Genomic DNA, 26,066 nt, shown 5'->3' with positions numbered 1-26,066 from the left:
AGCCGTGTGGGGAAATGTGTTAGGAACCGCGAGGAGACGCGGGAGGAACGAAGCAGGGGTCTGAGAGCCGCTGCCTGTGGGGACAGCGTGGATATCTGTGAGGGGCTACGTGAATGCTTTTGTGAGGAACTGGATGGGAAGTGCGTGTGGAACTGCGAACAGTGTGAGGCATCGTGGAAGAACCTGAACACCGAGGAACTGCGCCAGGAAGTACCTGGAACGCTGTGCGGCAAGTGTGGGAATCCGGCGAGGGAGTTGTGAGGAACCGTGTGGGCCGCTGTGAAATCCTGTGCGTAGAACTTCGGGAGGAGGTGTGAGAATCGGGGAAAACGCACAAGTGACTAAGGGACTGTAACGCGGACCGTAGAAAATTGAAATCACGTACGGCACGTGAGGATTTGTCTGTGACGAAATGTGTGTGCAACCGTATGACGAGTTATGAGTAAACGTGCGCTGTGGGAAGGACTGGAGAATGGCGTGGGGAGCTAAATGGGTAACTGTGCGAGGAAATCGAGGAACTATGCAGAAAGTGAAGCGGAACCATGTGAAGACTGAGGAAATGTGAGAGAAAGTGTATGAAATGGTGTGGGGACGGTGCGTGGGACCCGTGGAGCTGTGCGGCGAGCTAGGCAGGAACTGTGTGAAGAACTGTGAGGAACTGCGACAGTGTGGGCGATAGGGGAATGGTGTGGGAAATACGTGGGAATTGTGTGCATGGGGAACCTGGAGGAACCGTGTGCGGACCTGGGAAAAACTGGGAGTCGCTCTATGAGGAACCGTGCGGGGGACTGTTTAGGGCAAGCACGAGGGACTAGTACGGGGAAACGCGCAGGAAGTCTGGAATTGTGTTAAGTGTTGTGAGGAACTGTGTGGAACGTGTGAGGAACCACACTGAAACGGAGAGGAAGTCTGTGAAACGGTGTGGGGCCCTGCATGGGAACTTGGAGGAGCTCTGTGTGGGACTGTGAAAAGCTGGCGACTGGACGGATGAGAGGAATCGTGAGCGATTATGTGGGGACGTATGTGAGAGAGCACCGTGTGGACTCACCTGAGGAACTCTGCGAGGAACCTGTGGGGACTGTGAGGAACTATGAGAAAAACTGTGACAAACTGAGGAGCTGAGACACTGTGTGAAGAAATGTGTCAAGAACTATGAGAAGGGATCCCTGGGTGGCGCAGCGGTGTGGCGCCTGCCTTTGGCCCAGGGCGCGATCCTGGAGACCCGGGATCGAATCCCACGTCGGGCTCCCTGCATGGAGCCTGCTTCTCCCTCTGCCTGTGTCTCTGCCTCTCTCTCTCTCTCTCTCTGTGTGACTATCATAAATTTAAAAAAAAAAATTAAAAAAAAAGAATTATGAGAAAATGTGAGGAACTCTTCCGGGACCTGTAAAGGAACTGCTTGGGAACACTGTGAAGCAACTATCTGTGAAGTGTGTTATGAAGTGTGCAGGGAACCGTGTGAGAGATTGTGTGGAACCACGAGAGCACGCGTGTGGAACTACATGAGGGAACTGTGGTGAACTATATGTGACTGTGAGGAACTGGGTGGGAAACTGTAGGAAGTGTGGGTTTCTATATGGGGAACTGGGGGAAGCGTGGGACTGTGAGGAACCGCGTGAGAACTCTGTGGGGCTGTGAGAAGCCTTGTTCATGACTGTGGACTCCGAAGAACTATTGAAATGTAGGAGAAAATCTGTGGACTAGAGTACAGAACTGTGTAAGGGATTGTGAAAGGAACTTTGTGAGGAACTTAGGAACTATGATGGAATTTTGAGAAACTGAAGGAATTATGAGATACCATTGGGAAACTGTGAGAACTGTGAGTTGTGAGGATCCGTGTGTGCTTTGTGGAATTGTGAGAGGAAGTAGGTGAATGGTTGGGACACAGTTGTGTGAGGAACTGTGAGAAGCAATTTGAGAAAATACATGAGGAACTACATGATTCTGAGGATTTCCGTGAAGAATTGTGAGGAACGGTGTGAGGAACCGTAAGTGAAGAATCACGAGGCACTTGGCATAACTATAAGAAATGTGTGAAACGGTGTGGAGGACTGTGTGGGGATTGTGTGAGTGACTTTTAAGGGAGTTTTTGGGGAGCTATGAGGAACTCTGGAATGATTAGGGGGCTACATGGAGAACTCTGGTAAACTTTGTGGGAAAGTTTGAAGAACTGAGTAGAACTGTGAGGATGTGAGAGAAACTATGACAAATTATGTGGAGAATTATGAGGAAATATACATGAACTCTATGAGAAACTGTGTGGAACTGTGAGAGGAAGCGTGTGTGGGAAAGTACAGGGGCTGTGAGGGAACCAACCATATGGGAACCATGTGAGGGACAGTCCACAGTCCCTCCCACAATTCTCCTCAGTTACTTACCGAGTTCCCCACACAGTCTCAGTGCAGTTCTTCACACTGTTCCCGACAGTTCTACGTGCACAGTTCCCACCTAGTGGGAAAAGGAATGTGTTTAAGGAACTGTGAGAAATTTTTTTGGGGGAAATGCATGCAGAACTGTGTAACAGACTATGTCAGGGATTTGTGTGGAGAATTGTAAGAAACTCCGAGGGAATGTGTGTGGAAGCGTGTGGAAAATTGTGTAGGATCTGTGTGAGAGTGTGTGTGTGTGTGTGTGTGTGTGTGTGGACTGTTGGGAACTGAGGAATGGTGTGAACTATGAAACCATGTGGAACTGTGAGAAGCTGTGAAGAATTGGGAGGAACTACATGTGGATTTTGTGGGACTGTGGGAGGAAGTGTGAAAAATTGTGCGGGGAGCTGTGTGAGGAACTATGAGAGGATGTGAGATGGAAACTACGTAAGGCGCCACATGAATTCTGTGGAGAACTGTGAGCAACTGTAAGGAAGCAGATGTAGGCCGTAGGAATTGTGAGGAGCTCTGTGCGCACTGTGTAAGGACACACGTGGAATGGGTTCGGGGAACTAAGTCATAACCATGTGAAGAAACCGAGGAACTGGGAAGAATTAAGAATTGTGTGAGGAGCTGTTTATGGAACCACAGAGAGAAGCATGCATGGAACTGTTAGGGGTGGTGTGACGACGGATTATGCCAGGAACTGAGAAGAATGGTGTGAGGACCTGAAAGGAACTTTGTGAGAAACCATGTCAGGGACTGTGAGAAGAGCTGTTTGGCAAGCTGTACGTGGAGCTGTGTATAGAGTTGTGCGGTACCGTGTGTGGAATTGTGTGAAGAGTCACGAGGAACTGTGTGATGAGGAATTGTGTAAGGATCTGTGTGAGGAGATGCGGGGGGAGTGCCAGGAACTAGGTGAGAAACCGAGGAACCGCTGGGGAGGAACGGCGTGAACTGTGAGAAACTGTGGAACTGTGAACGTAAGTTTGCAACGCGGTGTGGGGACCGTGTGAAAGCGCTGAGGACGTCTTTGGGAACTGCAGGACTGTGTGGGATTATGGGTGGGGTGTGAGGAGCTGCAGTGGGACTGTGTGGGGAACTGTAAGAGACAGAATTGTGGGAGGGGTCGTGGGGTGGGGAACTAGGTTGGAGCTGTGAGAAGCTCTTTGGGGAAATGCGTGAAGAACTGTGAAGGGCTGTGTCAGGGGCTCTGAAGGATTGTGCGGAACTGTGTGAGGAGTTCCGGAGAGATCTGTGTGGGGATCTAGGTGCGACTGTGGGAAGAACTAAATAAGGCACCATGAGAGGGAACTGTGTCCTGAAGTGTGGGTGGGACGCAGCGTGTGACGGGTCGTGCAGAATTGTGTGAGGGCCCGGAACTGTGCGGGGAGCTGCGGGGAGCTGCGTGAGGGAGTGAGGAAGGGACTGAGGTGATGTGTGAGGCACCGCGGGAGCTGTGTCGAGTGCTGTGGGGCAGGTTGCGATAGAAACTTTTTTGGAAAAAAAAAAACAACACTTTTTCGGGAACGGAAAGTGAGTGAGAAAGTGTTTGAGGACCAGGGCCTGGAGCAGGGGCCTGGGGGCGCATAGCCGAGGAGGCGGGAGCCGGCGGGGCCTGGTCGAGGTCTTCAGTCTCCTGTCAGGCGGTGGCCGATTGTGGCCGAGCGGGGCGCGGCGCTGGGTTTCACCTGTTGCTCAGGCCGCTGCACCCAGAGCAGATGGGAGCGGGGTGGCCTGTGGCAGGCGGAGAGTGGAAGTCAGCGCTGGGAGGCCCCGGCGTGAGGCGACGGGGGCTGCGGCACGAGCGCGGGGCTGCCGGCGTGGAAAGAGCGGCGGCCCCGCGGGTGACTGGCCTGGTCCTCGCGGAAGGGGCCGCGTGATCGCGGGGCTTTACCGTGGAAACGCGGCGTGTGACGAGGGCGGCGCACGAGTCGGCCTTGGGAATTAAACAGACAAGGTAGAACCGCAGCTTGCGCGCGCCAAGTGCCGGGAGGACGAAGGCGTCAGCCCCGGGAGCTGCGGGGAGGCCCGCGAGGCCGGCGGCTCCTGAGCTCCCCTCAGAACTGAGGCGGACGATCAAGGATGAGCTGATGAGCTCGTGCGGGGGTTGGGGGGTGCCCGGGGGCCGGGGCCGCGCGTGTCCGCAGGGGCTCTGGGGCAGCGGCACCGAGGCAGGAGGCGCTGGAGACTAGGGCACGGCCAGGGGCCTCGGTGCGCCCGAGTCGAGCCTCCGAAGCCGTAGCTCGCGCAGCCCATGGCTCCCCTGAGCCGCCTTTGCCCCGGTGGAGGAACCCGCCGCGGGGGGCCGGGGCTGTGGAGGACGCCTCGTCCCCAGGGTCCGCGGCCCGTGACCTCCGTGCGCAGGGAGAGAGGCCGGGCCCTGCCGAGGGCGCTGGCGCCTTTCCCGACGGTTCTGCGTGAGGGGCGGGGGGCTCAGGTCGGTCCTTCTGGGGGAGCGGAGGGAGGCCATCGGCTGCGGCCGGCGTGTGGCCCAGGGGCTCGGCGGGAGGACCGGGGAGGCGCCTGAGGGCAGTGACAGAAGCGGGCTTCCGGCGCCCTGGGGTTTGGGGGGGAGGCCTGAGGCCCGGCCCCTGCCTGCAGCAGCGCTTGACTCTGGGGACCCTGTGCTTTGCCTCCCCCTCCACTGCCCCCTCCGGTGGGCTCAGGGTTGACCTGGAATGTTCTTCCCCACAGAACAAGAAGAAGAAGAAGACCGATTTCATTCCCTACAGAGACTCCGTGCTGACCTGGCTCCTCCGGGAAAATCTGGGTGAGGGCTCTGGGCCCCCGCGATCCCCGGGGTTCCGACTTCCGCCCCGGGCCCACAGCCTGCCTCCTCCTGGGAAGGGGCCTTCTGCCGCCAGGGGGCCCCTCACCGTCCTGGGCCGAGCCTGATGCAAACCTGGGGATCCTTCCAGAAGGCCTGGGCAGGCGGCCGGCGAAGGGCTAAGGGGAGCAACTGCGGGGAAGGAGGATGCCCCCTGACACCTCTGTGGGTGCCCCCGCTTCACGCCCCTGACGCCCAGAGCAAGTGCGCACCCCTCGCTGGGACCCCGTGGTTCGGGGAGCGCTGCCTGCTTGCGGGTGTTTTGGGAGACGCCATATGTCACCCCTTCTCCCTGACACGGGGGGATGGAGACTCAAGCGTCCCAATCCTGATCCCCTTTCCTCCCAAAAATAGCCTTGGGGGTCTTCCCTGGCCGAGTCCACAGCTTGGGAGGCTGACGCCCAGGAAGGTAAACTGAGTCTTGGGCTGACCCGGTGAATGTAGGCAGCTGGGCCCTACACAGCCGTCCTCGGCCTCGTGGCTACGGCCTGGGAGCCCCGCTGGCCAAGCCGGCGCCCCGGAACCATGGCCGCGGGACACACGTCCCTGAGTCAAGGAGAGGCCGGCGGGCCACCCCTGAGCACCACCAGGCCGCTGACTGTTCTGAGCCCTCGAGTGATCCGGCGGCATCAGAGCCGAAGCCGGACGTCCACTGCCTCGCGCAGGGCAGGGCACCACCCGACACCGCGCTCCGCGCTGCCCTGGGCCAGGACACGGATGGAAATATTCAGAAAAATGTTCTAAATGAGAAAGATGAAAACGAAAGAAATCGTTGCATCCTGCGTCGGCCTGGATGCTGAAGCTCTAAAGCAAGTAGCAGACGCCTGAGCTTCGCCGCGGCTCCCCTCTTCCTGGTGGGGCGGCCTGGCTGGTGGAGAAGAGCCCCACGCGAGAAAAGCACGCTGCCCAAGGAGAATAACCGAGGCGCCCGCTGCGGTGGGGAAGGCCAGAACCCCGTGCACACGTTGGCCCGTGACTCGGTTTACCTGTCTGGGCCTCGGCCTCCCCAGCTCATGGGCAGGAGGGGACAGGGGAGAGAGGAGCCCGCATGACGCGGCCTTCTTCCCGCAGGCGGGAACTCGAGGACGGCGATGGTGGCGGCCCTGAGCCCCGCGGACATCAACTACGACGAGACGCTGAGCACGCTGAGGTGAGGCCTGGCTCCAGGAGGGCGTGGACCCCTCTCTGCCCGTGTCAGGAGCGCCGCTTGGGGGTTGGGGTGCGGCCACCTCAGCTGGGCAGCTCCTCGAGGCTCCAGGGGGCTCCTTCACGGCCCCGTCCATTCCCGGCACCCAAGGGACCCCAGCGGTCCCGGACGCCTGCGGTCGCAAACCAGATCCTTCCCGAGCAAAGGGCAGGGGGCGTCCCGACCGTCCCCATGGCTGCGGGGTGGGCGGCCGGGCCGGGGAGCCTGGAGCTGGCCCTGCAGGAGGCCGTATGTTGCCCCAGGTCACACGCCACCAGTGGAAAAGGAGTGGGGTCCCCATGCGGGTCCCCGTGCACACATGCACACCAACCCATGACACTTAGGAGTGCAGGCTACACTCGCCACTGTCACCCTGGGTCCCCCTGCGGTCACACTTGCTCCCCCCACCCCGGACCACAGGTCCAGGTGCAAAGGCCCCCCCCAGGGGGAGAGGTGCCACCCCATCCCTGCTCCTCCTGGGGACTCGGTTCCCCCAAGCGGGAGGGCAGCCCTGGCTGACCCACCTGTAGGTCTCTGGCCGTTGGCCTCCTGACTCCAAGTGGGGCGACCTGTCCCCCCACTGTGCCGCACGCCAGGGTCCCCCCTCTCCACCGCGGCTCTGCCCCGGGCCCCTTTGGGCCTGCCGGGCACGGGCACAGCCCACGATCCCTTGGCCGCCAGGTACGCCGACCGGGCCAAGCAGATCCGCTGTAACGCCGTCATCAACGAGGACCCCAACAACAAGCTGATCCGTGAGCTCAAGGACGAGGTGACCCGGCTGCGGGACCTGCTGTACGCCCAGGGTCTCGGGGACATCACCGACAGTGAGTGTCTGTGCCCGCCTGTCCCGGGTCCTGGGCAGGCAGCTCCTCGGGGCCCGGGTCGGGCCGCCCCATGGCCGTGCCGCCCGCACCCTAGCCCTGCTCCAAGTCCCCGGGCGAGCCACCTCGGGTGGGAGGCTGGGGTTTCCGGCCTCGGCCTGGGTGGACTGCATGGTGTGGGATTGGCGCTGGCCCAGGCAGGCCGCGACGGTTCCCTGGAGGCCACACCGGCGTGCCGTGGGTGCTGGGGTTGCGGCGGTCCCTGAGCGGCCGCCCAAGCCCCCCGCCCCCAGCCTGGTGGCCGCCTGCAGCGGGGTGCCTCGGACCCTCTGGAGACAAACCTGTTCTTCTGTTTCTCTGTCTCTCCTCCTCCCCCACGCCTCCCCTCCCCGTAGCCAACACTGTGCCCGGAGGACCCAAATGTGTGTATCCCCCTTGCTCTCCGCTTCCCGCTTCTGTCCCTGCTCCGCGGGGTGTAGGGCAGCACGGCGGGAGGGGCCTGCCCAGCCCCCCTCTGCCGTCCCCCCTTCCGGGGGCTGGGGCTACAGTTCTCTTGCTCAGGCACCTGATGTGCAGGCGTCGCGCCCCGCGCCCCCGGTTCGGCCCCGTCCGTGTGGCCATCAGGCCAGGGGGCCCTCGCGGGCTGGGAGTGGCTGAGCTCAGCCCATCGAGCGCCCTGTGCCCCCAGAGGCCGGGGCAGCTCAGGAGGGCGCAGGGGCGCAAGGAGGGCCGGGTCTGCCCCTCCGGCTCCCGGCCCCACACCCCGAAGCCCCCGGCCCCGGAAAGGCCGCCAGAGCCCCAGCCCGCATCTCCCTCTGGCCTTGGTCCGCGGGGTGGCGCCTCCCTGAGCCCGGGGCCGCGGGGTGCCCCGTTCTGTCCTGTTCTGCCCCGGCACCCCGTGCTGTCCTGTTTGCCGCTGCTCTGCTGTGTGTCTGCTTCTGCCAGGGGGTCTGGGCACCTTCCGCTAACCAGAGGGTGTCCTCGCCCCAAATCCCAGCCTTAGTGGGGGCACGGAGCCCCGGGGTGGCCCAGAGCAGGCTCTTTGGGGTGGGGGCTCCCTCAGGGGTCCCCTGTTCTCCTGTCCACCAGGGTGTTCTTGGGGCCCATTCTGCGCCCGGTGGGGCCGGACAGCTGGTGCGGCGCGGTCCCCGCACCTTGGGGGCACAGGGCGGGCGCAGAGAGGATGATGGGTGCCAGGGCCCTGGGTGCAGGAAGGCCACCGGGCGGTGACAGCAAAGGCGAGGGGCGGGGTGGGGGCACAGGGAGGCCACTCCCGGGCACGGGGGGCAGGGGGCCGCAGGCCCGGGCGGGGCGGGGGGGTAGAGAGGAGCTCGAGGGGTGCCCTGCTGCGCCGGGTGCTGGGGGCTCTGGGGCGGGGTCCCCCGGCCGGGAGGTGGCAGGCAGCCTTGCATGTGCTTGTCCACGCGGCCCCGCGCTGCACCTGCTGGGGCTCCTGCTTCCGCCTCTCTCCACCCACCTCTTGCTCTTTCCCAACTCGGTCTTTCTTTTCTCTCCCTCCCGTGTGTCTGCGCCCCCCCCTTCCTCCCGTAGACGTGTCCGACCTTGAGAACAATAACCGTAACCGTGGCGGGGCGGAGCTGAGTCCAGCCCCTGACAATCTCTCCACAGTGACCAACGCCCTGGTGGGCATGAGCCCCTCGTCCTCGCTCTCGGCCCTGTCCAGCCGCGCCGCCTCCGTGTCCAGCCTGCACGAGCGCATCTTGTTTGCCCCGGGCAGCGAGGAGGCCATCGAAAGGCTGAAGGTGAAGGCGGGGACGCCACCTGTGGGGGGCCTGGACCGAGGGGCCGGCCGAGCCCCCTCCTCCCGGGACGGGCGCGGTGACAGCGTGGGGTGCACGCCATGTGCACGGGCGCAGCGTCAGGGGTACCCCCGCCAGTGCCAGCGCCACGGAGCGGGCGGCCGGGGGGCCTGGGGCTTCTGTGCCCCCTCCCGGTGTTCTGGGCTCACCCCTGCCGGGTTCGTGGTGATGGGCTGACTGGGGGGCTGGGCTGTGCGGGGCAGGGGCGGCTGAGGGGGTGGGACAGGGGCCGGACCGAGGCCGGGGTGGGGTGCGGGGTGGGTGGGTGACCCTGGGGTGTGGGGCCGGGAAGGAAGCCAGGAGCTGGTGCTGACGTGGGCTGTGCTGGCCGTCCGCGTCCCAGGAATGGCCGGGGGACGTCTGTGCCTCAGAACCACTCTCGGTGTCCCCACGTGTCTCTTGGTGTCTCCATGTGCCCCTAGTGCCCTCGTGTGTCTCACAGCGTCCCTGTGTCTCTCAGTGTCCTGAGTGTCTCTCGGTGTCCCCGCATTTCTCGATGTCCTGCGTGTCCCTGGTGCCCATGCGTCTCTCAGTGTCCCACGGGTCTCTCAGCATCCCTGTGTCTCTCGGCATCCCTGCCTGTCGCTACGTGTCCTCATCTGTCTCTCTCTGTCCTCGTCTGTCTCTCCACGTCCCTGCGTGTCTCTCACTGTCCTGCACGTTTCTTGGCATCTCTGTGTGTTTCTCAGTGTCCCTGTGTCTCTCAGTGTCCCATGTGTCTCTCGGTGTCCCCGTGTCTCTCAGCATCCCGGCATCTCTCAGTGTCCCCAGGTGTCTCTCGGCATCCCCATGTGTCTCTTGCCCCTGCACGTCTCTCAGCATCCCTGTGTCTCTCAGTGTCCCCGGGTGTCTCTCAGCATCCCTGTGTGCCTCTCATTGTCCCCACACGTCTCTCAGCATCCCTTTGTCTCCCAGCATCCCCACATGTCTCTTGGTGGTGTCCCTGCGTGTGTCTCTGTCTCTTGTGTCTCGCAGTGTCCCCATGTCTCTCACTGTCCTGTGTGTCTCTCCATGCCCCAGACATTTCTCGGTGTCCCCATGTGTCTCTCTGTGTCCCCATGCGTGTCTTGGTGTTCCCGTGTCTCTTGGTGTCCCCAAGTCTCTCGGCATCCCTGCATGTCTCTCTGTGTCCCTGTGTCTCTCAGCATCCCCATGTCTGTCTCTGTGTCTCTCAGTGTCCCCATGTCTCTCCATGTCCACACACATCTTTCCATGTCCCCATAAGTGTCTCGGTGTCCCCATGTCCCTCGGTGTCCCCGTGTCTCTCTGCATCCTCGTGTCTCTCCGTGTCCCTGTGTCTCTTGGTGTCCCTGTGTCCTTCTGTGTCCCCGTGTCCCTCGGTGTCCCCATGTCCCTTGGTGTCCCCATGTCTCTCCGTTTCCCCATGTCTCTCGGCATCCCCATCTCTCTGTAACCCCCGCACGTCTCTCCATGTCCCCTTGTCTCTCCGTGTCCCCGTGTCCCTTGGTGTCCCCATGTCTCTCCATGTCCCCATGTCTCTCAGCATCCCCATCTCTCCATGTCCCCATGTCTCTGTGTCCCTGCACGTCCCTCCATGTCCCCATGTGTCTCTCTGTGTCCCCGTGTCTCTCCGTGTCCCCGTGTCCCTCAGTGTCCCTGTGTCTCTTGGTGTCCCTGTGTCTCTCAGGGTCCCCGTGTCTGTGTCCCCATGTCTCTCAGCGTCCCTATGTCTCTCCATGTCCCTGCACATCCGTGTCCCCACACATCCCTTCGTGTCCTGTGCGCGTGCCTCTCTCCCTCCAGGTTTATTTTCCCTTCCGTCTGCCGTCTGGCTGTGTCCGCAGGAGAGACTTGTGTCCGTGGGCACGTCAACCCCTCAGCCCTGCACCTTGACCTTCCGGGCATCGTGCTGCCTGGGCCGACCCGGGAGCTGGGGCCTTGGCGCCTGCTGACCTGGCCGTGCGTCTGCCCCTTGCCTGGCGGCCGGGCCCGTGTCTGCTCACGCCCCAGGCCCCCAGCCTCACTCTGCTCTGTCCCCCTGTCCAGGAGACGGAGAAGATCATAGCCGAGCTCAACGAGACCTGGGAGGAGAAGCTGCGGCGGACGGAAGCCATCCGGATGGAGAGGTGGGTGGTGGGGAAACTGAGGACTCCGGGGCCCCCGCCTGGGGCTCTTGCTCCTGGGGGTGGCCAGGCCCTCCTGTGGGACAGGCTCATCCGCTCTCACCGGGGATTCCCACCCCCGTCACCCATGGCCCCGTTGACCCGATCCCTGATCAGGTGACTGGCCCTCCATCGATGGGGGGCCGCCCGGGGCTGCGTGACCGGAGCCCTCCTGCCTCCTGGTTGGCCAACTGGTTGGTGGGGACGAGGCTGGTCCCGCGGCCTCGGGGCTTGGGCTGACCTGGACGCTGTCCCCGCAGGGAGGCCCTGCTGGCCGAGATGGGCGTGGCCATGAGGGAGGATGGCGGCACGTTGGGGGTGTTTTCTCCCAAAAAGGTAGGTGCTGGTTCCAGTTCTGGGGCACGGCCTGACCCGGACACGGCCGGCGGCCCACCACCCTTTGTGGGGTGTCAGAGGGCTCCTCTGGGAGGAGAGGGGGCGGGTCCGGCACCGGGGGCCGCCAGACCTCCCCTGTGGGGGGACCTGGCCCAGCCTCCTCACAGCAGGATGTCCCCGGGGCCTTAGGACGTCCAGGTGGGTGTCTCTGCTGAGGAGTGGACGGGGGCCCTCGGGGCTGAGGCCAGACTGGGGCAGGGTCGGGCTGACAGGAGGCTGGGAGGCAGCCGCCCTCTCGGAGCTCAGCGGAAGCGGGTCTGGCTGACCCGGCCGGGCCTCGGCTTCTCCCTCCCAGGCCTGGTCTCCTGGCCCCGGCCCTGTCAGCCGCGGGCCTCAAGGGGAGCAGAGCACCACCCCCTTCAGTAGCTCAGGTGGGGTGTGATGTGAGCCCTGGGGAGAAGTCTGGTAATTCTAGGACCCCGGTCCCCCCTTCACCCCAAGAGGGCCCGACCCTTAGAGCTCCTAGGAGCCAAGTTCCAAGCTGGGAGGCCTCTAAGGAGGTGGTGACAGTCTGCTCTGACCACAGCTCGGGGCTCCCCCGGCCCTGCCTGTGACACGGGGTCAGTGAGGACGTGCCTGCCCCCTCCCTAGAGCAGCTTCACCCTGGCTGGCTTCTCACCCTGGCTTTGTTTGGGGTGAAGCGTTTCTGTGTTGCCTAAACCTGAAGCCAGAAGCACGTGTAGCGCCCACGGTGCGGCTGGGGACCTCACGGCAAGGGGGGTGGATGCTGCTGTGATGCATTCATCAGCCAGGTGGCCCTCCCTGGGGACAGGGCCATGCACTCCGGGCCGGGAGCCAAGGGGCAGGATGGGCCAGGGCCCGGAGGCGGGGGGAGGAGGGGTGCCTGGGAGGACCTGTGGGCAGGCTCTGTGCTGGGGAGCGGGTGCTACGCTGCTTCACGTCCCCCCCCACCCCCGTAGGCCTTTCGTTCTCATTTGGAATGGATTGTTTGTGGGCTGCCAGCCCCTGCCCCCTCCTGGGGGGGTACCCAGGACCACCGTGCAGAGCCGTGGGGTGGGGGAGGTGGCTGGGGCCGGTGGCAGAGGAACACTGAACGGCCCTGGTCCAGGCGCTGCCCTGGGAAGGCTGGCATCCCGGGGACTCTGGTGAAGCGCACGTGCCAGCTGGGTCCCTGCTCAGCCCGGCCGGCCAAGCTCGGCTCTCGTGCTCGGGAGAAGGGCTGGTTGGGGACAGTTGTCCCTGGTGTCCGACGACCAGGACTTCACAGTCCTGCACAGGGTGGGGGGCCTGTGGGACTTACCGTGGAGGCTGCTCATTCTGAGGTACCCAGCGGGAAGCCGAGGATGCTATCCCCGCCTCCGCCAGCTTGCAGGACCCTGGCCTGGCACACCGTGCGGGGTGGCGCTCCCGAGCTCAGGAAGCGGGTCTAGGGCCCCAGTGGGCGAAGCCTGCGGGGGCTGCCCTGGGAGGCCCAGGCTACTGAGGGCAGTGCTCAGATAGGGTGGTCACCTTTCACACACTCGTGGATGAGAGGGGCCCGAGCCGGGCGGCCCAGCAGGGACTACTTTCACAGCGTCTGCTCCAAGCCCCAGGCCAGATCCCTGTCCAGTCAGCATCCTAATCCTTCTGGACTCACAGATCCACTGGTGCTTCAGTTGGAGCGGGGTCCTGGAGCCCCCTTTCGAGGCAGAGGAAGGGACCCAGAGCATGGTGCCCCGACCCTGCAGGACCCAGCCTGCACCCTGTATATCCAAGGGCCCACCCTAGCCCCAGCAGCACCCTGGGCTCCCAGCCCGTCTGAAAGCCCAGCACCCACTAGGTGCCTTCCACTGGCAGCTGCCTGCCCCCCTGGTTCTGAGCTCCTGGGCTCCTCAGAGAAGCCACCTGGGAGGACACAGTCCCCATGAGGCCAAGCCTGGGGCTGGTGGCAGTCTGGGTGTGAGGAGACAGGGGTCAGGTGGGTGGCCAGCACTGGGTGCCTGCGCCCCCCCGGGAGAGCTGAACCCCCCCTTTTTCCTCAGACACCACATCTTGTCAACCTGAATGAGGACCCCTTGATGTCCGAGTGTCTCCTGTACTACATCAAGGATGGCATCACCAGGTGGGGGTCTCGGGGGCTAGGCTCCCCCTGCAGAGGGGCTGCCGAGCCTGGCATCTGCTGGAACGTTGCTCTCCTCCCGTGCTTGTCGCTGGAGACAACGCCGACGGCTCCTCTGTGCCAAGTGGCTCCCCTGGGCCGGGCTGTGCGTGGGGCATCCCCCATCTGTGTGCACCCCGGGCGTTTCCCCAAGGAGCCCACTGGGTATCCCCACGAAGGGGCGGGGACAGGCTGGTGGGTGGCGTCATGGGCACACTGGGTCCAGCCGGTGCTGACGGTCCCCCGCCTCTCCCCAGAGTGGGCCGGGAGGATGCGGAGCGGCGGCAGGACATCGTCCTGAGTGGGCACTTCATCAAGGAGGAGCACTGCGTCTTCCGGAGCGATTCCCGAGGGGGCAGTGAAGGTATCTCTGCCCCTCTGTGCCCCCTGTCCCCCCATTGCCCCTGGTGCTGCCGACCCTCAGGCCTGAGGGGGGCTTGCGGGCTCAGCCAGGCTCCCCGTCAGTCCCGGGGAAGCCCCTCCGTTGGAATGGGGTTCTGAGTGCTGGGCTCTGGACACGGGGCTCCCTCCCCGTGCCAGGAGTGGGCCGGGGTCTTCCTGGGCAGGAGGATAGTAAAGCCGTGAGGAATGAGCCCGGATGAGGGGTGGAGAGCTAATTTTGGACCACACTTTCCGGGGGAGCCTCGGGGTGGCCATCTGTCCATGACCCAGCCCGCCTGCCCGTCTCTCCCTGTTGCCCATCTTGGGTGTGGCCCTCTCAGGGAGGCAGCTGCTGTGTCCATGTGGCGTCACGGTGCCCATGGCCCCCAGCACCAGGCTTCTCCCTGGCAAGTGTCTGGCTGCAGCCCACTGTGACGGGGACATTTCAGGATGACGGCCTTAAACGGTGTTGGGGACGTCGGCACTCCCAGAATTCTGTCCCAGAGCCTGCCCTCCGCTGGGTGTGTGGGCACTAAGCTCCGGGGGGCTCTGGGACTCCAGCCACTATTTCCCGCCCATGCCTCCGTGGAGACCCTGGCGGCCGTCCTGGTTCTCTGACTCGGGCACGTGCGCCTCTCCCTGTGTGTCACGCTCCTCATCTGTTGTGTGAGGCTCAGCCCTCCGCGGGCTTCCTCGGGGCCCAAACGCGGTACTGTCTGCCGACAGTCAGGCTCTGCAGCCAGCAGGGAGGAGAGAGGCCTGCTGGGGGCCACCTGGGTGGCCAGGTGGGCCGAGCCCTGCCGGTGGCCAGAGGGCGTGACCACCCAGGATGACCGTCCCTCACAGTCCTCCTCTCCATCCTACAGCCGTGGTGACCCTGGAGCCCTGCGAGGGCGCAGACACCTATGTCAATGGCAAGAAAGTCACGGAGCCTAGCATCCTGCGGTCAGGTATGGCTGGGGCGTGCACACGCTGGGCCCTTCTCCCCTGCTGCTTCAGGACGGGGCCTGGGGTCCGTGCATGCGGGGCAGGGCCTGTGCCGGGAGGACAGGCCTCAGCTTGGTGTGTCCCTCCTGGCAGCTGGGCCTGGCTGTAATCAGGGCCCAAGGGCAGGGAGGGCAGAGCGGTGACCAGCTGAGGGTGGCCGGCCAAGGTGGCTGGGGAGGAGCGGAGGGAGGCCTTAGGGAGGACCCACCACGCACAGACGGCCCCTGCCCTGCTCCAGCCCGTGGGGAGGCCGATGGGCAGGGAAGGCCTGGAGCCCACGCTGTGGCCTACGGAGGAGCCGAGCACAGCCCCGGGGGTGGAGGAGCGTGCGGGGCCAGGTCACGGGGGGAGGCCAGCATGGCTGGGCACTGAGGGGCTGGGCCTGGGGGGACAGTGAGGTCCCGGCCATAGGGCAGGTGCTGGCTGGTGCAGAGCGGGGACCTGCGAGGACCAGCGGAGCCAGCGCCCATGCTCCACCTTCCCCCTCTCCCTGCCCTCGTCCCCTTTGGCTACTCCAAGGCCACAGCCCCCCTCCATTGCCGGCCTCGCTCGTCCCCCAGGCAACCGCATCATCATGGGAAAGAGCCACGTGTTCCGGTTCAACCACCCCGAGCAGGCGAGGCAGGAGCGTGAGCGCACGCCCTGCGCAGAGACGCCCGCCGAGCCCGTGGACTGGGCCTTCGCCCAGCGTGAGCTGCTGGAGAAGCAGGGCATTGACATGAAGCAGGAGATGGAGCAGAGGTGAGGCCCGAGCTGGGGGTGGCCGCCCCGCCCCGCGCGCTCTCCCCGCCGCGCCCTCACCCCTGCCCGCTCCCGCAGGCTCCAGGAGCTGGAGGACCAGTACCGCCGCGAGCGGGAGGAGGCCACGTACCTGCTGGAGCAGCAGAGGCTGGTGAGCGCGGCCCCGCCCGCCGGCCGGGGTTGGGGGCCGGGTCCCTGTGGCAGGAGGGCGGCCAGGGTCCTGGTCTCCGCGCGGGCCCTCAGTGCCGTTTCCGTGGCCAGGACTACGAGAGCAAGCTGGAGGCCCTGCAGAAGCAGATGGACTCCAGGTACTACCCTGAGGTGAACGAGGAGGAGGAAGAGCCGGAGGACGAAGGTGAGGGGCTCTCAGCTGGCAGCGCCCGGGCCTCGGGCTGGGGAAGGGTCCTGGACGGAGAGCCCCCGGGCCGCTCCTTTGCCCTGGGGTCCCGGGCCACCCCGCAGGAGAGGCCTCCTTGTCCCCCGGGGGGGCTCCCACGGTGCCGGGGCTCGGGGGAGGCTGTGCGGTGGTAGCTCATGCTCGCTGGTCCGGGTGGGAACCGCTTGGAAGCAGGGCAGCCAGGTGCTGCCTGACTCGCCGTCCCGCCTGCATGGGGCTGGTGCCCCTCCCAGCCTAGGTCACTGCTCCTCCCTCAGGATCCCTACTGAGCGCCCCCTTTGCCCTGCTGACCTCAGGCCTCCTTGGGCATGAAGGGGGCCACAGGCAGGGCAGACGGGGTGGAGTCAGGCCCTGGGTTCAGGTCCCGTATGGCCTCTGGTCGGCCTCTCAGGACTTTGTGCTCATGTGACCTTGGCCTCCCCTTGTGTGGCATCACCTACCCTGGGAGGCCCCTTCCCTCGGGGCAGGAGCGCTGGAGGAGGGCGGCCGGGCTCCCAGGCTCCCCTCCTGGGGCCCCTGCTTCCCTTCTCCTGGGGTGCGAGCGGGCAAAGGCGTGTGAGCCGGGTCGGGGTGTGGGGCTGAGCCCTGGGTGGCCCTCCTGGCCGCCCTCCTGTGGGCACAGGCCCCCCCCCGCGGCCCCCATGGGGCTCTCCCTGTGCAGTGGGCGGCCCTGTCTAGCTTACCAGGCGGGCCCTCCGGCTGCTCCAGGTCTGGTCCGCCTCTCGGGGGGCACACGGAGCCTTTCAGGCCTTTCTGCCAGTTCCCCTTCCTTCCGAGCGCCCAGAACGGTGCATGTGAGCCTGGGGTCCAAGCACAGAGCCCCGGGCCTGGGCAGAGGGGGGCGTTGTGGCCTTTCCGTGATGAGCACGGGCGCCTCTCCCCACAGTCCAGTGGACGGAGAGGGAGTGTGAGCTGGCGCTCTGGGCCTTCCGGAAGTGGAAGTGGTACCAGTTCACGTCGCTGCGGGACCTGCTGTGGGGCAACGCCATCTTCCTCAAGGAAGCCAACGCCATTAGCGTGGAGCTCAAGAAGAAGGTGGGCTCCTGCCCCGCTGCCCGCTGCCCCCCTCACGCGGCACTGCGTGCAGGGGACCCGGTGCCGGGCGTCCCTGCCCCCCCCCCCGGGGAGCGCACAGCAGACCTGGCCCCCTTAGAGCGCTGGGCAGAGTGAGCGAGGCCCAGGGGGCGGCCCCGGGTGGGCGGGCGTCCCTCCCGCTCAGGGAGCAGCCGGTGAGCTGCATCCGACGGACGCACCCACCCAGGGCTGACGGCGATCGTCTCCCGCCCACCACAGGTCCAGTTCCAGTTTGTCCTCCTCACCGACACGCTCTACTCCCCGCTGCCGCCGGACCTGCTGCCCCCAGAGGCCGCCAAAGACCGGGAGACTCGCCCCTTCCCGCGCACCATCGTGGCCGTGGAGGTCCAAGACCAGAAGAACGGGGCCACCCACTACTGGACGCTGGAGAAGCTCAGGTGCGGGCTGGCGCGGGGCAGGCACGGGGTGGGCGCAGTCACGGCGCTCCGGTGTCCGTGTGCTCGTTTCTTCTGCCATAATTGCTTTAAATATCAAGAGGAAAAGCGTTATTATCGAGTCCATGTTCTCCTTCTACTGACGCAGGGGTAAAGCCTACTGTGCTTTCCTGGAGGAAGGGTTGGATGAGGCCGGGGGGCGGCGGGAGGGGGTACGGGGCCAGCAGAGCTTCGGGACAAGCCAGCCAGCCCCTAGGGGGTGCAGGTGAGGGGTCTTGGAGCGCACCGAGCGGGGCTGCGTCCTCAGAAGAGCTCAGCCTGGAGCCTCCCCACCCCGGGCCGTCGGGATCCCCGGGGGAGATGGCGGGGGCTGGATTGGGGGGGCGCAGCGTCCCTGTGAGAGACACAGGAAGGTCTAACGTGGCTTGAGGTGCCCTGGACGTGGGGCTGTGCACAGAGGCAGGGCCATGGCGCCGGGAGGGAGGCACATGGGCGCAGAGCCAGGCGAGTCCTCGGGCACTGCGGGCAGGGCCATCTGCTGAGACCAGCCTGGTTGAGTTATTCTGGAGACCTCAGGACACAGGGCAGCCCCGTGGCCCAATGCCTGACCCCAGGGTGATTCCGGGCAGAGAGTGCGGCTCAGTGACGGGGGCTCACCCGCAAGTCGGTCGCTGGCTGGCCCAGCCAGGGAGCCCCCAGGGATGTCTCGATGTCGTAAAACACAGGGAGCGGAAGGTGCCACTAGTGCACACTCGCAGTCCTACCCGGGCACACCCCTCCACGCATTCCTTCCCCGTGAGACTCGTGCGAGCAGAAGCCCAGGCTCACGGTCCCTCCCCACCCTCCCGCGGGCGAACAGGGCATGCCCGTCACTCCCCAGTCCCGGGGGGAAGGGACAGCACTTCCTTTCTCCTTCAGCATGTTGGTTTTTCTGGGGATGATCATTTTCCCATGTCTGTATCCTATCGCACCGTTGAGCGCTAAGGGCTCCGCACAGGACGCCCCATCCCGAGCGTGACGACCGCGTTGGCCCCCGGATGACGCTGAGCGGTGGCCAGAGCCGTGCCGGACGCTCCGCCGAGGCCCACGGTGTTCCCTGTGCCCCTGCAGGCAGCGCCTGGACCTGATGCGGGAGATGTACGACCGGGCGGCAGAGGTGCCCTCCAGTGTCATCGAGGACTGTGACAACGTGGTGACGGGCGGAGACCCCTTCTACGACCGCTTTCCCTGGTTCCGGCTGGTGGGCAGGTGGGCGCCTCCTTCCCTCCCTGGGCCGAGAGAGAGAGAGTGAGAGAGAGAGAGAGAAGGTGGTGGGGGCAGGGACGGGGCCTCCTCCCGAGGCCGAGCCCCCCGGCTGGGGGACCCCAGCAAGAGGCCCTTCCCCCCTTGACTCCCCTGTCCTCGACCTTCCTGGGTCCGAGGCTCCCCACCCCCCAGCCACTCCTGTCCACAGACCAGTGGGCCCTGTAACCTGGGGGACCGGGGAGGGCACGGGGTCTCCGCATTGCCACCGACGCCTGCTGCGGGGCTGTGGCCGCCAGGTTGCACGTGTCCACGGGTGTGAATAGGTGGCTGGTCAGGCTTCCTGAGCCACCCGGTCCTCACACGACCTCAGCCACACCTGGCCAGGATCACGCCAGCCAGCGGGGGGCTTTCCAGAACTTTCCGTAGCCTTCCACGGGCCACACGTGCGGTTTCTTTCCAAGCCTGGGGACGGGGGTGCACTTTTGGTTCTCTTGTCTCTGAAAGCAGCATTCCTGATGGTCTGTGTGTTTGGTTTTGGTTTTAAACAGAAGCCCCCCGCCCCCACCCCTGTCCGTCCCTGCGAGTAGCTGGTGTTAACTTCTCTCTGTCTTGTCGTACTAACCTCAGTTCAGTCATCTCTGGCTGCAACAGCTACCCTCTTCTCAACACATGCATGAGCGAGCGCATGGCTGCTCTCACCCCCTCCCCCACCTTCTCGAGCCCCGACTCCGACGCCACCGAGCCTGCCGAGGAGCAGAGCGTGGGGGAGGAGGAGGAGGAGGAGGAGGAGGAGGAGGAGGAGGAGGACCTGGAGGACGACGTCTTTCCGGAGCACGCGCTGTGCGACGGCCGGGACCCGTTTTACGACCGGCCCCCCCTGTTCAGTTTAGTAGGAAGGTTGGTGAGGTCGAGGACGGCATGCTGGGAAGGAACCAGCTCTTTTGCGCAGGAGCACTGCTGCGGGCACAATTTGACCGCCGTCAGGGCGTGGCCCCCGGTATGCAGGGGCAGCTCCCCCAGACCCCCCAGGCCAAGGCAGGCCGAGGCAGGCCGAGGGGCTGGCCTCCCCGAGGAGAGGGCGTGAGGGAGCGAGAGGGCTCCTGACCATCCTGGAGTGTGCCCAGCAGGGAGAGTCGGGGTGCACCCGGAGCGCGGCCATCCGGCTCCGTGCGGGCGGAGCTCCTTCTGCAGACAGGCTCTAGAACCCTGGGAGGAGTCCTCGAGCAGGGCCCGCGGGGACATCTGGGCAAGTGGGGGTTTGCGTCTCGGCACCCACCACCAGCGGGGCCGGCTCCGCTTCCCTCTGTGCCTTCTCCTGCTATGGCCCGAGAGTCGGAGGCTGCTGGGTTGCTGTCCGTGCCGCTCCCTCCGGGAGAAGGAGCAGAAGGTAGAGGACGCGGTCCCAGAGGGCGGGAAGGGAGGCTGGCCTCAGGCAGGGCGGGGTCTGCCTCCAAAGCCTGGGGCCCCGGGGGCCCTGCCTCTCCCTGAGCCTTCGCTCCCCCGGCCTCCTGGCCGTCATGGCGGTAGACGGCACACGTGGCCCGTGCCCTCAGGGGACGTGCCCTTTGCAGAGCGGCCCCGCTTCACTTTCTGGACAGAAGCGGGAGCCCAAGGGCAGGAGGTGGGGCAGAGGCCCCGGGGCAGCCCAGACTTTGCCGGCAGGTTGGGCAGATACAGCTGCCATTCATGCTCTTATTGCCGTGGAATGGAAGCAAAACGGGCGAAGGAAAGATCTAGAACCCTAGCTGCAGTCGTGGAGCATCTGGCTCACGAAGCAGCTGCGTGTAGATGTCACGCATATAAGAGGGGTCAGACGGCTCCAACAGCGACCCTTGCTGAGTTGGACATCGCTTCCTTGGGCCAGGCCGCTGGGAGCGTTTGCAAGTCTTGACCTCGGAGCAACCAGTCCCGGAAGCTGGCCCCCAGAGAAGGGGGGTTCCCACGGGGAGCCCTTGGGTGCAGACCCTGGAGTGAAAGCCCCACCAACGTGTCCCGCGGGAGGAAGCAGCTTCCCGCGGGGGCATGTCACGCATTTATTCTGATTAGTTTTCCACGAGCGTGACATGCTGGCCTCCTGGATAAAAACGTGGGGCTCTGACCCCGCGAGGCGCCCCGGGTCTGGGCCTCCCGCTCTGCGGGGCCCGACAGGGCGTGCCGCCCCGGGGCCCAGCTCCATGCAGGCCTCTGGGAAGCCCCGGGGAGCCCCCGTGTCAGGTAGGCGTGGGCTCAGGGCGCAGGGGAGCGAGGGCACCGGGAGAAACGGGGTGTGGGCTCTGCAGTCTCAGCCAGAAAGAGCTGGGTCCTTCCAACACTCCCCCCCTCTGTGGATCTGAGATGTCACGAAACAACCCAACCAAAGTAAAGTCATCCGTGAGAGGCCAGCCCCCCATACGGCGGGCGGCCTGCAAAGGGCTTCACTTGGAAACGTCCCCATCTTTTTGGTTTGGCAAGAATTGGCTTCTCCCGCGCAGCAGCTGTGCAGGCCCAGGCCCTGAGAAGGACCCATCTTTGGTTTCCTTTTATCCTTCTGGTAGCTGCTGGCTCTCTCTCCAAAGCTTAAGCAGGATTGGGGCGCCCACTCTTGTCTCCCTTCGGAAAGGCTTCCCTGGCCCCAGCATGCGTCTCTGCACCTCACCAATCTCGTGGTTAGCCCTGCCTCCTCCCCTCCCGCCACACTCAGCCCTGGCTCTGCCGCTCTGCCGCCTTCTCTCTCTCTCTCGGGGCGGGTTTCAGCCTGCTTCAAGGTGTCCTCCCCCGCGTGGCCCCCCCACATCTTGACCGTGGGCTCCTCACCCACGGCCGGGGTTAGCCCCCCAGTGGCCTCTCCCTCTGGTGGTCTGGGGTGCCAGGTGAAGTGGGGAGGTGGGCTGGGCCCGGGGGCTCTGGGTTCCCCGACCCCGATTCTCCTCCCTGCCGGGAGCACCGCTCGCAGAAGCTAGACGGGCCGGGAGCTGCAGGGAGGAGGGCGAGGGGCTGGCGGCGGGGGATGGAGGGTCCGGGGAAATGGGGCAGGGAAAGGGGGTGGGGGACCGCCCCACACACACCCAGGGACATGTTCCAGACTCTGCGTGGAAAAGTGCTGACTTGCTCTGTGTCGGCACCAGGGCCCCCGGGCGGGCACGGCCGGTCCCTCGGCTCCCAGCTGGGTCCCTCTGTGTGCCGGGCCGCTCAGCCCGAATCTTTGCCGGCGAGGCTATGAACCCGTCGGGGTGCAGTGGGTGCCCCGTGGCTGGCGGGGCCCCTGAGTGGCTGCTCCTGATGTCAGGCTGTTTCTGGCACTTACGGGGCATGAAGGGGAGGCCAGCGTCTGTGCCGCGGGTGCCCTCCCTGGTGTCCTGGCTTCAGTTGCTCGGGGTGAGGTCGGCCAGGGGTGCAGGGGTCGTCCAGCCTCGGCTCGCAGCCCTTGGAGGCTGCTGGGCCCCAGGGGTCCCCAGCAGTGCCCACCACCATCTCAAGGTTAGGTCTCGGGGATTAGGGGTGGCAAGGAGAGCGGACCCAGCATCTGGCACCGGATGCCCTATTACCTTGAGGGAGCGTCCCACCTGGGCGCCCGAGGGGAGCATGCGCGTGTGCGTTCACTCGCAGCTGGGTTACGGCAGGAGAGGAGGGGAAGGGACCCCAAGGGTCTTTTCATGGCATAACCCCCACCTCCAATCAGGGGGAGGCCCCCAGCCCTCGGAGGCCCTGCCTCTGGGAGCACAAATAGGATGCATCTTGTCTAAGGATCTGAACTCGGGCTTTGTGGTCCTCGATGCCACGGGTACTCGCGTCTTCCTTCTCCTCTGGCAGAAGGAAATCCTAACGGATCGGGGAAGAGTTGATCTACTTAAGCAGTCAGCTGTGTGAGTTGAGCAGGTGGGCGTTGAGCGTGGCGTCTGCATCCACCGGGGCTGGAGAGGAGCCAGCCTGTGGGTTTAAACCCCCGCCCCGGGCGCCTTCCTTTCTGTCCGTGAGCCTCGTGTGTTGATCCGCGAGGGGGTACCGACGCCCTGGCGCCCCGGCTGTGAGGTGCCATCTGAGATGCACCCCTAGGAGGGGAATACGACGTGCCGTGGGTCAGGGCAGCCCCGCTCCCACCGCCCAGACATGAGGGGTAGGATCTTGGGAACTGACCGGCTGTGGGCGCACCTGCTGCCCAGTGGCCGGCAGCACCGCCGTGTCATCCGGGCCCCTAGTGAGCGCAGGGGTGTGGGCTCGTAGGACTGCGTCACGGCTCTGCACCCACGGGCCACCAGTGGGACGATGCGGGCCTTGGGGTCATGAGAGGCCCAGCCTCCAGCTGGTTTGCGGGAACCTCAGATCTGCGGAGCCACAGGGACCCGCGGGTGGGCAGCGTGGTGGAGAGCGTCCACTCGGGAAGAGCTTTTGTGAAGTGAGGCCCGGGGACAGGGCCTGCGTGCCACGGCCTGGCCTCCTGACCTGGACCGGCCCTGCCCTCCGCCTCAGTCTGTCTCTGGCCTGGCCTTTGTTAGGAACGGGGGAGGAGAGTCAGGACGTGGGTGCAGGACGTGCATGGACCCTGAGGGCTCGGAAAGGGGGAGGGGTCGTGCTCAGTATCGCCCCCCTGAGCCGTCCAGGAAGGTAGCCCCGGGCCAGGGGATCCGAGGTGGCCTGACCCTGGCTCACCTCGTGGCTCGGTGGTTCTCCTCCCAGGGGTTCTACTGATTAAGGACCCTGGTGTGGGGTGTGGGGTGTGGGGCCCGGGGCCTGGCCTACAGTGGCCCTGCTTCTGAGGTCGTCCTGTTGAGTATAGACGTTGCCCCTCCGTCTGTGCCCGGGGCCCCCGGGAGCCCCCCCAGTGCCTCTCTGCCTCCCAACACGGGGCTTTCCGCAGTGGGCCCTGCCCCAGGAAAGACGCCTTTCCCTGGGAGGTGGGCTTGGGGCTGTCCCGCTCGGTCCCTTTAGCTCTCCGACGTGCTGGGATGGCCAGGTGGGGCCCAGCCAGGGGCCCGAGCGGGATCTGGGCCCGTTCCTGCAGCCTGAGCCCTGGGCTCCCTCCACGTCCCCTTCCGACCTCAAGGCCTTGCTCCTTTCGTGGCCGCCCTCCCCCCCCCCCATACACACACACACACCCCCGATTCCAAGCAAAGGCCCTTCACCAGGATTCCAGGGGCCCGGGGGGCGGGCAGGCCACCCCGACCCCTTCCCGGGTGGGTGCTGGGAGAGGCCCACCAGCCAACCCTGGGCGGGACCTGTCCACGGGATGCCCTCTGCCGTTGCAGCAAGGGAGCTTCTGCTCTCTGAGCCCCGGTTCCTTTCGGCTTCTGCCAGCAGCCTCACCCCTGCCCCCGCCCCTGCCCGACTCCGGCAGAAATGCCCACACATCCATCCCCACGGCTGCCCTTCAGTGAGTTCCCCAAGAGGACAAGGAGTTCCCTCAGAACGGTCCTCCTCCGGGGTGTTGTCGGCGCATTTGGCCAGGGTAGGGGGGCTTCCTCCGCCCCGGGGAGGGGGGCAGCCCAGGGTGACACTGAGACCCCTGGGGCAGCACACCCTTCCCCTCTCGCTGGCACCTGTCTTGGTCTGGGAGGTGCCCAGGAAGCGAGAGACAGTTGGCAGAGACAGACCCACGGCCGAGTCAGATAACCAGGTGGCCGTGAGGAGTTCTGTGACGTGGGGGCTGGGAGCAGAGGTGGGAACGGGCCTCGCTGGGTGGCGGGAGGGGCAGAGCACCTGGGGTGTCCCGGGAGACGGGGTGGCTGGGTGGCGGGGCTCGGCCAGCACGCAGGGCGGGTGGGAGCCCAGTGGGAGCCTGGAGCCTCCTCTGGCTGCCGTGGGGGCCGCGGGGGAAGCAGAAGGGCGGCTGGTACTCCAGAGAGATGTTTGGGGAGAAGCAGTGCAGTTGAGAGAAGAGCCAGGAAGGTGCTCAGGTTTCTGACCCGTGGGCAGAGGGCCAGCGGGAGTGGGTGCACCTGAGGGGGGCGGGCACCAGGGCCTCGAATGGGGCCCTCGGGGAATGGCAGTCGTAGGGTGTCCTCTGGGAGCTCTGCTGGATGGTGTCTGACCTCTGAGCAAGCTGAGGGGGGCCGGGGCTGGGGTGACAGCTCTCCTCCTCCTCCCAGCTCCTCCCTGGGCCGTGCACCCCGGTGCCAGCCCTCACCTGGCCTGCAGAGTGCACCCTCCCCTCCCCCACCTCCCCTTCGCCCCCACCCCCACCCCCACTGTTGCTCTTGCTTCCATAACCTCCTCTGTTCTCCCTGGCTGAGGCCCTGGGCCTCCCTCACCCCGCCTCTGCACCTGCTCCCCCACACGTCCGACCCTTCTGTGTCCAGACCCTGCCCACCTTTGCCCAAGCTGTACCCCTCCCCTGGAGCCCCCCAGCCGCCCCAGGACCCTCCTGGGAGCTCAGGGCTGCAGCAGGAGCTGCCCGTCCCCGGGGGCCTGCGGGGAGAGCAGGGTGGGGGCGGGTCCTGCGCTGAAGCTTGAAGAGCTGCAGGTTCTCACCGGGATTGGGCTCACGGGCCCGCCTGTCCGGGGCCAGGGGTCCCCTCGGGAAGGTGCCCTGAGCAGGGAGGAATTGTGCTCCCCATCCACCTGCACACCTGGCTGGATGGCCGGGCCTTCCAGGTCCCTTTAGTCCTCCCAGCTGCCCGTGTGACGTCTGCACCTTGGCTAGCTCAGGGAGTGTGGCAGACACCTGGGTGACGTGGCCACTGCCCAGCCTGTCCTGCCACTTGCTGGGGGCACAGCTTGGGATGGGAAGGGCTCTGGGCCCTCTGGGGGTGGCGGGCAGGCTCAGCAAGCACTGCCGTGCGGTCTGGGGGTGCCCTCAGGGCTCTGCTCAGCCAACTTCTCTGGCACGGAGCTGGGGGGGTGCCCGTCGGCGGGCACCGTGAGCTCCCACCCGCTGTGTTCCTGGAAGGGTCTGAGAAGGAACCAAGAGCCGTAATCCACCATAGGAGCCCTCCGTGGGGCCCTGAGGTCAGGGGTCACTGGGACGGGGCGGTGTGCCAGTGTGGGGGTCCGAGCTCGGCGTGGCCGGGTCCCCAGGTCCTCCTCCTCCTTGAAGCAGGCTGAAACCTCCCTCCTCAGCTCTCAGACAGCGGGTACGGCCCTGCGGGCTTTGCCCCGTGCCAGCCCCACTCCGCACTTGCTCTCTGCCCGCCCTGCGCACGCCCTCCTCCTCCTCTGTCCCTCTGCCGCCTCCTGTGTCCTCTGCAGCCCGCGGACCCCCCTCCCACCCCCACCCAGCACAGCCCCTGC

General features: G+C 65.3%; 1 protein-coding gene across 19 annotated transcripts in view; it reads left to right on the top strand.

The window, feature by feature from the left end:
• KIF1A (kinesin family member 1A) overlaps nucleotides 1-26,066 on the top strand; it is an 89,524-nt gene that overhangs the window by 34,043 nt on the left and 29,415 nt on the right. For 3 of the 19 annotated variants that reach the window (XM_072796985.1, XM_072796982.1, XM_072796981.1), the window contains exons 11-27: nucleotides 5,067-5,142; nucleotides 6,271-6,349; nucleotides 7,067-7,209; nucleotides 7,602-7,628; nucleotides 8,758-8,969; nucleotides 11,034-11,113; nucleotides 11,410-11,485; nucleotides 13,528-13,607; nucleotides 13,901-14,007; nucleotides 14,891-14,974; nucleotides 15,572-15,752; nucleotides 15,831-15,903; nucleotides 16,014-16,107; nucleotides 17,036-17,184; nucleotides 17,443-17,621; nucleotides 18,729-18,866; nucleotides 19,491-19,760. In XM_072796985.1, coding sequence (XP_072653086.1) covers nucleotides 5,067-5,142; nucleotides 6,271-6,349; nucleotides 7,067-7,209; nucleotides 7,602-7,628; nucleotides 8,758-8,969; nucleotides 11,034-11,113; nucleotides 11,410-11,485; nucleotides 13,528-13,607; nucleotides 13,901-14,007; nucleotides 14,891-14,974; nucleotides 15,572-15,752; nucleotides 15,831-15,903; nucleotides 16,014-16,107; nucleotides 17,036-17,184; nucleotides 17,443-17,621; nucleotides 18,729-18,866; nucleotides 19,491-19,760 — 2,048 coding nt within the window. The remainder of the gene's footprint in view (nucleotides 1-5,066; nucleotides 5,143-6,270; nucleotides 6,350-7,066; nucleotides 7,210-7,601; nucleotides 7,629-8,757; nucleotides 8,970-11,033; nucleotides 11,114-11,409; nucleotides 11,486-13,527; nucleotides 13,608-13,900; nucleotides 14,008-14,890; nucleotides 14,975-15,571; nucleotides 15,753-15,830; nucleotides 15,904-16,013; nucleotides 16,108-17,035; nucleotides 17,185-17,442; nucleotides 17,622-18,728; nucleotides 18,867-19,490; nucleotides 19,761-26,066) is intronic. The other 16 variants (XM_072796997.1, XM_072796996.1, XM_072796995.1 and 13 more) reach the window with 7 other exon arrangements.

This window comes from Canis lupus, chromosome 24 (genome assembly GCF_048164855.1).
Source record: "Canis lupus baileyi chromosome 24, mCanLup2.hap1, whole genome shotgun sequence".
Lineage (NCBI taxonomy): Eukaryota > Metazoa > Chordata > Mammalia > Carnivora > Canidae > Canis > Canis lupus.
This window is presented reverse-complemented; position numbering and strand designations above follow the sequence as displayed.